Below are 9674 nucleotides of genomic sequence, written 5' to 3'. Positions count from 1 at the left end.
TCATATAATATAATATTTCAACCAAGTTACATATTCCGTGTATCCCTCCCGAAAACGTGCAGTGGCGGTTCTCCTCCCCAGGTTACGCGCAAATAAAAAACCTCAATAAAAACAACGCGATGGATTCATGCTTTCCATCATCACACACACACCCTGATAGGGTAAAATCATACTATCTCCGTTCTTAGGCTGATAGCCTACAACAGAGATATCTGAGAATCAATGGATTTATTCTACAGCGTTGCTTTGCTGTTGGGCACACGCACGGAGAAGGCAAGGAATGATAATTGATGGTCAATGAGACCTTGTGAATCAGGGCAGCGCGCGCCCGGGTCTATGACTACTACTTTAGGATGCTATCTGTTTCTCAGATTAGAGTCGATAAAATTAAACGGTAAGACTGTTTGAAGGTGTCTGTTAGGGTGGTTTGTGGAAAATATTCGGGTTGAAAGAGAAAAAAGTGCAACTGAATAAATCTTCTTTGGGGTCGTTTTGCAAGTGGGAGTGAACTGGATAGATAGCCCTGGTACAGCAAATATAAATAATTATTTGACTGATTTTTTGAATTTCGAAATAGGCCATGTAACAATAAGAAAAGATAATCATATTTTAGATTTTCGATTTTGATTCTGGTGGTTGTTGCTCTGTTAAATGTGCGGGAGGACAGTTTGCGAGTGGTCCAGGGCTTTCCTAACCGAAGGACAGCAGGACGCGCCACCCAACCCCTCAGTTTCAACAATCAAGCGCGATTTGTGTAGAAGACGACGTATAACGCCTGTTATATGTGTAGCTATTATTATCCTTAGATATAATAGATAAATAATCAAAAACATGAGCCTGTGGCTTTGGTGGGAGTTGAAGTTGTCGAATCGAAGTTTTTGATCAGGCGCATTCCAAGGGTCGTTTAGCGTCCTCGGTTTTTCTCATCCCTGAGGTGACCTGAGCGAACAACGAATAACAAAAATCTAATGAGTAAAAATGATAATCAAGGAACTAGAAATCCAACTCCTTGCTAATAGATCCTTCAAAGAAAGAAAAAGCTATGGCCAAAATATGGAAGTCTGAACCCGTTTGGTGGTTGAAAGATCAGGGTAGGCATGCGACCGGGTGACATCCATGTTTTGTCGTGATCCTCAACCGCATACGGGGTGATATTTCATAAAAACAATATCGTTTGTATTTCATAAAAACAATATCGTTTGTATTTATTTAATAATACAATAACAATTTCCATACTTTTTGCGCGCTTTGCGATGTGGTTGTTGTTGTCCTGAGAGGAGGGGGGTTAGGGCCAACGGGGTCCAAGAGAGTGATTTGGGTCACGATCTGATCTTGATGTAGCAGCCACGACGGGTATTTGCAAAATTAAATCATGAAAATATGATGAAGATAGGCGTAAATATGGCCAGGAACTATTAAATGAACCGAAAACAGTTGTGTGTTGGAAAAGATCAGAGATAAAGCATTTCGAGGAGGTTTGGGAGTCAAGGGGAGGGAGGGGAAGAGGGATGATGCCGGTACAACAAGGTTTGGATCAAGGCTAAGAACGCAGTGGAAGGTTTGAGATCAACCACTCAAGATTGATTTTGTGTGTTTGCGCTTGAATGGAAGCGGATGGCGAAAAAGAGCATCGAAGAGTGGAAAAATGGAAGACAAAAAAATATGGTCGACCATTTGACTCTGATTCGTTTCTGCTTGCGGGATATGCGCAGCCCAATATATGCCTAGATTAGGCCTTCCATCAGCGTCCACATTTTTGATTTTTGATGTTTTTGATTTTTTTTTTTTTTGATTTTTTTTTGATTTTTTTTTGATTTTTTTTTTTTTTGGCTCTTGAACGAGAGAATATCAGTTAACTGCCGTGAGGTGAGAGTGTTTTCGCTGTAACTGGAATGTTAATTAGCAATGAAGGACGCAAGTTGATATCGCGTTGATGATATCCCAAACAGCCTGAAACTGTTAACAAGTCAACGCTTCGAGTGAAACAGAAAAGTGAGTCTGGCCAGACCAGTGGTTATCCCGTCAATGCGAACCATAAAACATCCCGCGCAGACCATTCAAGATGCTGCTTGGGGGGGGAGCTTTTTCATGAACCTGTCAGTGAGCTGAGCGTGGTTGGCATCAACTCCGCAACGGCCAACGAATACATACATGCAAGGACCACCAATCAGTAGTTGTCCTTAACTATAAGTTAAGAGAATGGCATAGCTAGACAGTTGTTAAGTATCATGGTGTATACTCTGTAATTGGAAATGTGCTTCAAACAGTGTAGAGATAGCAGAAGGTAAAACGAAGACCTCTTATTATTTATTTATTATTATTATTATTATTATTATTATTATTATTATTATACAGGTCGATAGTTGCGAGACCAGTGGGGTTTTATGATTTACTTTCTAAGGAGGAGGGGGGGAAGCCAACCTCGTCCAAAGATCAACCAACCCCCTCGAGGGGTGTGTGATGTGATGCTTCACCCACCAAGCGGGAGGGCTTTCTTGAAGAGACGAGAACAAGCACAGATAGCTCGAGACCAGCCCCCAGCAGCAGCCAGAAGAATATCAGACGTCAGACGGCAACAGGGTGGTGCGAATCAAGGGAACCGTCTGGCGTACGGTACGCGAGGGAAGGGTGATGTGATGGGTTGATCCTGCTCGGGGCTGGCTGCTGCTATAAAAGGCGCGCTGCCCCGCTGCCTCGCCCACGCTTTCCCTCGCCCAACTCCCAACTCCCAACTCCCATCTTTTTTCTCTTTTTTCCCACTTCCATCGCGATCCGTCTACCACAACAGCAACCACCACATTCTGCTTTCATCGCCTCGTACTCCTGGTACCCTGTCTGTTCATCGTCGATAATCAACTGCATCATCCTCTCTCACAATTTCAAAGGAAATCCACGCTCATCATCCACAGTCGCCATGCCTCCCAAGAAAGCCGTCACCTCCAAGCCCACTGCCACCCATGCGTCCTACAGAGGTATGTCTTCCGCTCCTGATCTTCCGCCACCACATCATCTTCCTGATCTGCCATCAATATATTTGTGATCGCGTGCCCTTGCTGATTCCCGAAATATAGATATGATCAAGGATGCCATCATTAATGTGAGTCCATCATCTTCGCGCCACGGTCGCTTGTTCTCTAGGCCCTCGTGACGCCTAGCTTGCCGAGTGGCCACAACCACCATGGGAGCTTATCTCCACTCCACAACTTTGTCGCGTCACTTTCTACTTGGTTCCTTTCGCTAACTCTACTCCCCCTACAGCTCAAGGAACGCAATGGAAGCAGGTAAGCTTTTTTCGGGCGTTGCGTCACTGACCTCGCCGTCGTCCCCCTTCTCCCCCCCCCCCCTGCGACACTAACGTGCGCGTCAGTCAGTGTTGACATGAGAGACTAACCGTTTATTCTTCTCATCTAAAGTCGCCAGGCTCTTAAGAAATATGTCCAGGCCAACAACAGAATCAATATGACTTCCCAGAGCGCGTTCGATGCCCAATTCAACCGTGCAGTCAAGACTGGTGTCGAGAAGGGCGATTTCACTCAACCAAAGGGTTCGTCGCGCACCATTTATTATTCCCCCCCCCTTCTTTACCGTGTGAACATCATTTCCCCGGCGCGTCCTACAAGTTTCCGCCGAGGAATGATGCCATGTCCATGATATAATCATGACGCGCGTCTCTTCCGTTGTCAACAAAAAACTAACGCACCTACAGGTCCATCCGGCCCTCTGAAGCTCGCCAAGAAGGAACCAGCCAAACCCGCTGCTAAGAAGGCTGCCGCAAAGCCTGCTGCTGCCAAAAAGGAAAAGACACCCGGTAAGAAGGCCACCACAAAAGCCGCCACCACCACGACGAAGAAAGCCGCTGCCCCCAAGAAGACTCCTGCCAAACCAAAAGCAAACGTTGCTAAGCCTCGCAAGGCCCCAGTTGTACGTTTCATCATACCAATTCCATCCCAATGCTTTCTGTGTATATTAACAATTCACAATCAACAGGTCCCAGCAGTAGTTGATGCTCCCAAGGTCACAGGAAAGACAAAATCTGGCCGCGTCACAAAAACAACCGCTAAGCCCGCACCGAAAAAGAAGACCCCCGGACCCAAGAAGACCCCCACAAAGAAGGCAACACCGAAGAAGGCAGCAGCATAGTTTCGTTTTGCTATTCTCTTTCCTTTTTCATGTAGTTATTATGCCTTCTTTTCGTTCTGCGTTCATGGGTTAAGGGTCTGGCTCTCTTTTATATATTTGCTCTCTCTCTCTTTCTCTCTCTGTGTGTGTGTCTCTCTCCCACGGTTCTGATTAGCCCTGGGGTTTGCTATTTTTCGAACCACTGTGCCCATGAATCACCCATTTTTTATTATTTGGTACGAAACGGCGTCGAGGTAGGAAATATGGAAATGGATGGGTTGCGTCTTTTAGTATTTTTTGTATTCTGTTGTTTTGTCGGTTTATTAATACTTTTTTTTCCCTTCATTTTTCCCATGTCGTTATTCTGAGTGAGTGTGTTGAGTGCGTAGTGTGTTGTATATTCTTGTTGTAAGGGGATACGTTTATTCTTTTCTTAATTTTAAATTGTTCCTCCCTTTCTTCGTTTTTATTATCGTGTTTTCTTTAATTTTTTTTATTTATAGCTCGTATTTTAACCTCTTGTTGGTTTCTGATCGCGCTTCTGGGTCTATAATGGTGTATATTTATATCTATCTACGGATTGGTGGTTGGTTCTACTTTATAGGAACAGGTGGTGAGTGGAATAAATTATAATAGGAACGACAGTAGATATCGGGGAACAAAAAACAGGGGTGGAGGGGAAATACGTTATTATTATTTATTATTCTTCTTATTACTATGATAAAACACTCCCTTCTTATCAGTTGTATGAAGACAGTACATGTGGCAGGGACTCAGAGTAACTAACTATTTGAGTACACAATTTTCACTGTGTCTGTTTTTGTTGCATTTTTTTGGGTGCAGAGAAGGAAGGACCTGTCAGGGGGTTGCACTGTAACTACATGTACATCATGTACATAAATGAAGAAATGAACAATTTTGTTGATGAAAGATTTCATCTCTTCTCTCTATCTTTTATATATCTTACTGACATTTTCATCTACATCATTGCCTTTCTGAGTATTACCATTCTCAGATGTAGATGGGGGTCTGGTCTGCAGGGGAAATGTGTATCTGCGTGCACACATACATATACATATATATATATATATGTGTGTATCATATATAACAAACATCAAATGCTTGCTTATGCTCGCTTTGCTGCTTGCGCAGCCCCCCCTACCTACCACCTCCACCCCCTATCACCCCTATCACCATCATCAGATTAATCAGAGCTGTACAGGCCGCAGAGCCGGCCGTTCAATCCCATCCATGAATTCAAAAGGGGGTGCACATGACATCACGTGAGGTCATGTTTACAGGGGCATTTTGCGCGGAAAAGTTGGTGTTTCTATAATAAGAGAGAGAAGATTCCCGGTTATGTCTCTCTTCACCTGGACTATATACCCCATACAGACCAATTCCAAGCTCCAAGCTCCCCCGTCTCTCCCTTGCCTTACAAGTTAAAGCTACTAGTGGACGTTGTACAGGTACATGTACGTGTGATTACAGATATGTCTCTTCTCCGGGTATTGTACATGTACATGTACCTATTGTGCCTGATTGTCTGTGTCCTGGTTTTGCATGAGCTTACATGTTGGTTGGAAACAAGTAGGATATAATGTAAAAGCTGTTTGTTCCAAATGATTAAAGGAACTTGTCTACAAGTGTGACTTCATTTGATAGCTGCTATCACTTCTCACCCCATAGCCAGACACATCTTAATCAAAGGGAAATTAGAAAATAAATACTCGGGTCGTCTTGTATATTGTCCGGCTGAAAACACCCAGGTTTAGGATTCTTGATCGCCCTCTGAATTTCCAACAATTAACTAGGCCTAGGTCCCGCTTCATCCCTATCCCTCATGGGGGTGTGTGGTTGAGGGAGAGGGAGGAGAGGGAGGAGAGGGAGAGAAAGCCAGCCGTTGTAGTTGTTATATTATTATAATTGGAACTGGCCGGATAGATAAAACGCACGTAGACCTTGAAGTTTTTATGAATGTAACATGTACATGTACATGTACATGTACTATGCTAACTTCGCCCTCACGTTTCCGTCCTCACTTATGAGCTTCGCACATCTCATTTACGGCGGGCATGACTTCGCCTATTATTACATTTTTCGTAGTGTTAAGAGTCATTTGTTAGCAAAGCGTGAAGCCTGGAAAGATCCACTCTGATTTCGTAACCCTCCCTTCCTTTTTTACTTTTCCTTCCCACCTCCCGCTTTTTGAGGTGTATAATCAATATATATATATATATAAAATCCAAACTTACTCAAAGCAACAGCGACACCGCACCTCTCATAGACGCACGGTGCCGATTCCGACGCGATCTTTTTGAAGTTCTCCGGCTCGCAGATACATTTGTAGTCGTCCTTGCGACAGGTTGTGACACGCTCAACGGCTTCTTGGCAAGGGAGGGCGCATTTGGGCATTTGGTTATCGGTTTGACTGTATGCCGGCGCGCAGAGAGAGAGGACGACGGAGAGGGCCAGCAGGAAGGGGTTGTGTTTCATATTTTTTTTGTTTGCTTTTTGTATGGGCGGTGTGTAGTGGGTTGGGGTTGAGGCGCGGGAGGGCGGGATGCGAAAGTGATCAGGGGGGAGAGAGGTAGAGAAGTTGAAATTATGAAGAGGATTGAGAGTGAAGATTAAAAGTAAAGAGGTTCAGAGCAGACAGGAACGAAACGTGCTAGGCAAACATATATGTTTATATGTCGTTTTGCGGTTGAGCGCTCAGACCCCCCCCCTTAGTGGTAGTGAACTCCTAGGTGGTAGGATATCCGAAATTTGAGACTGCGACGATCCGCCAGCAGAGAACAAATAAGAAATATTGATCTACTTAGTTACGGATCCGTACTGCTCATTTTCAATCCGCAACATATGGGATTTCCATAGCAATATCCTTTTTTCATGCGATTGTTACAAAGTAGCAATGACAATTGCATCCTGGGATAGTATTTTATGTCAATAATATATTGAGGATGGGAAGTAAGTGACAAGCAACACCAGCCGTACCCGGGCTGGAGCTGCTGGTCTGGCGTGCTGCCTTCCAGAGGTGAAAACCCGGGAAAAGATTGACAAGCAAAAAAAATTCCATGGGAATTTTTTTCTAGCTGAACAGTAGTATGAATATAGAAAATTCAACTATCACGATTGACTGAGATTGTCTAGGGGTTGCGGAAGCTAGTTCAACTGAATACCGCGGATGCCACTTTTTGTGGTCTTGACTGATGATGGATTTCTTGAGCCCACAGATTGCTGACCGGAGAGCCGCGACTTCGAGTAGAGGCTGTTCTACTTTTAGACAAGTTGTGGAGGTTTGCGGTCAATAGCATCATCAACCCTATCCACACGAGGAACGCTCAAGGTGACGCGTGTTCGCTCTTCTCCTTGCGCAGAATGTCGGTCTCGAGGAGAACAAAACAATAATAGTGATGATTCGGGATGTTGCTTCGTATTCAAGTTTTATTCTCTACCGTTTTAGTGTGTGCGAGCCTGCAGGGAATGGAAGATTCATACCAGGTGCATTTGGCCCAAAAAAATGTGCACAAGTGTGGCAGAGCTGAAATGATGCATTGGAAGCCGCGAAGAAACTGATCAGAGCCAAGAAGCATTGAATAATGGATGGAAACTGCAGAAGAATCTTTGGAGATCCTTACTGTCTATTTGCCAACTAACAAGTCGCTAGCTGGAGAACAAATGTTTTGCTGAGTGATGATCACTACAACAGTACTGACCTGTGGAACATCCACATTGCTTGGACTTAACGATAGGGTGAACGAGAGAAAATTGGCAAACTAGCGCCTAGGCATGAGTTGGATTGGCAATTTCCAATTTTCCTGCTTGTCTCAGACAGAACCTCGAGTTGTTCGGAAAGCCTGCTAGGAATCCGAATAAGAAAGGGGATAGATATCGAGATCGAGGAAGAGCCGGTAGGGGTTTGTGCTGTTTTGCCGTTTACTTTAGGATACCACTTCGAATGCCAGACCTATGATCGACCGAAAACATTAAGATCTGCTGTCTGCCATGATTCCTCGCAGTGTCTTGTCTGCTGGAGGTTTTAGGCTTGGGGGTCCTAGCAGTGCTGCTGCGCACCCGACATTCTTATCTTCCCTGTCGATTGCGGCGCAGCAAACATTTCCGCAATGTGAGTTGGTCCGGTTAGCCCTGATATTTTATAGAGATCGCTGTTTGCTGGGCTTTTATTAGCGATTGAGATTACAATTTACAGCACGGAGTAGATGGAGGAGGGCGGAGGCTAGAGGAATCGCAGCCCTCACCGTTCATTATTAATAATTCGCCTTGCCGCATCCATCACAGCACAAATGCGCGAAGCCTATGGGGCGGCTGCTGTGGCTTGCGGGGCATTCTGCATTATTATGCATAATAGGGTTGCCGTGCTGCCCCGTTTGTTAGTTTGGTGGTTTATAGTGGTGGTTCCTGGTTAGTAGAGCCCGGTGAGGCGGATGTGACAGGCGAGGGTGCAGATTGGCTGCGAACTGCCAACCTGGCACCTGCGCTAACCCCCGAACGACCCGCGCCAAACCTGAACAGCCACAACGCCCCCCCGTGACCTCAGCTCAGCCCAATTCATACTAACTACTTTTGGATTAGCGAGTCACTAACCTCTTTGGAATCTGCCACTAATATTATCAACCAATAGAAAGCCTCAGATCTTCAGAACAACTCAAAATCTCGTATACACAGTATGGTAGAGTCTGAGAAAAGAATATGTAAAGATTCAGCCCTCTCTCATACAAAAAACATCATCCTCTTCAATCTCATACATCAATTATTATAATGATATATTTAGATTCTTCATCTCTCTAGCTTCATTTTGTGCTATCACAGAAACTTTAATGATATATATTCATTGAGATACTATAATTTGAAGATGAGTGACATTAGAATATCTTGTGTGAGAGTTTTGCACTAACATTAAGAAGATACAGAGTCTGCCTCCTCATATCCATGAGATCTCTATGAGAATAGAGCTTGCTAGCTGCCACTGCCTGCCTGCCTGCCTCCCTGCCTTTCGTATCCGCCGGATTCTATGAGAACAGAGCTTGCTAGCTGCTGCTGCCTCCCTGCTTGCCTGCCGGCCCCTAACCCCCTTCCTCTCAATCGTATGCAGTTTTTTTGTATTATTAATATTAATACTCGGAGGTTTATATGGGATATATCTAGCTCTATAAGATTTTTCAATATAATAGAAGAGATGTGGATGATTTCTATCTTAATATTTCAAAAATGTCATGGTATTTGATTTTTGATCTTTTTTGAGCTGACACTTAAAAAATCACTTATCGAAAGGTCATTGATTTATCTAGCTTTTCTGCTAGCACTGAATTATTATTGAATTGATATAGCTGTTTTACTATTCTCATCCAAAGAGAACAAGTCAAAAAAAAAAAAAGTCACTGTGTAACTGTTTTGTTCTCACGTCTGGTTTGCAAAGAATTGACTCCGATTTCCTATTTAGAATTAGTGCAGGATATGTAGGGGTTAGCGGGGCTTGGCACAATCTCAATCTGAAGCAAAGTGGCTGAGTTTTACTTGAGATAAACTACTCC

General features: G+C 44.1%; 2 protein-coding genes across 3 annotated transcripts; one reads left to right on the top strand and one right to left on the bottom strand.

Moving 5' to 3' along the window:
• The first annotated feature begins 2355 nt into the window (after window positions 1–2355).
• On the top strand, window positions 2356–5158 carry BDCG_05854 (histone H1/5). Its single transcript, XM_045421550.1, has 6 exons — window positions 2356–2972; window positions 3072–3097; window positions 3259–3281; window positions 3414–3544; window positions 3707–3921; window positions 3988–5158. Exons 1-6 carry the CDS (start codon window positions 2915–2917, stop codon window positions 4138–4140), a joined length of 606 nt encoding a protein of 201 aa, XP_045277413.1. The 5' UTR covers window positions 2356–2914; the 3' UTR covers window positions 4141–5158.
• A 528-nt stretch (window positions 5159–5686) lies between these two features.
• BDCG_17211 lies at window positions 5687–8565 on the bottom strand. Of its 2 annotated transcripts, XM_045426355.1 has the most exons (4): window positions 8382–8565; window positions 7761–8295; window positions 6375–7663; window positions 5731–6204 (listed from the first exon to the last, which is right to left on the bottom strand). In XM_045426355.1, the coding sequence occupies exons 3-4, from the start codon at window positions 6613–6615 to the stop codon at window positions 6158–6160; spliced, it is 288 nt and encodes a 95-aa protein (XP_045281427.1). In that variant the 5' UTR covers window positions 6616–7663; window positions 7761–8295; window positions 8382–8565; the 3' UTR covers window positions 5731–6157. The 2 variants fall into 2 exon arrangements, with proteins under 2 accessions (XP_045281426.1, XP_045281427.1); XM_045426354.1 differs by lacking the exon at window positions 8382–8565 and having other exon boundaries at window positions 5687–6204; window positions 6375–8365.
• Window positions 8566–9674: the final 1109 nt, after the last annotated feature.

The sequence above is a fragment of the Blastomyces dermatitidis genome, assembly GCF_000003525.1.
Source record: "Blastomyces dermatitidis ER-3 genomic scaffold supercont1.6, whole genome shotgun sequence".
Lineage (NCBI taxonomy): Eukaryota > Fungi > Ascomycota > Eurotiomycetes > Onygenales > Ajellomycetaceae > Blastomyces > Blastomyces dermatitidis.
The sequence above is the reverse complement of the archived record's forward strand: the minus strand, read 5'-3'. Positions and strand labels throughout refer to the sequence as shown.

Excerpts from the sequence above, each read along its gene's own strand:
- BDCG_17211 (XM_045426355.1), bottom strand. The coding sequence starts at position 6,615 with ATGAAACACAACCCCTTCCTGCTGGCCCTCTCCGTCGTCCTCTCTCTC. Across the intron at positions 6,205-6,374 it reads CGGTGTCGCTGTTGCTTTGA|GCGAAGTCATGCCCGCCGTA; the intron begins GTAAGTTTGGAT and ends ATGTAATAATAG.
- BDCG_05854 (XM_045421550.1), top strand. The coding sequence starts at position 2,915 with ATGCCTCCCAAGAAAGCCGTCACCTCCAAGCCCACTGCCACCCATGCG. Across the intron at positions 2,973-3,071 it reads CACCCATGCGTCCTACAGAG|ATATGATCAAGGATGCCATC; the intron begins GTATGTCTTCCG and ends CCCGAAATATAG. Across the intron at positions 3,098-3,258 it reads TCAAGGATGCCATCATTAAT|CTCAAGGAACGCAATGGAAG; the intron begins GTGAGTCCATCA and ends CTCCCCCTACAG.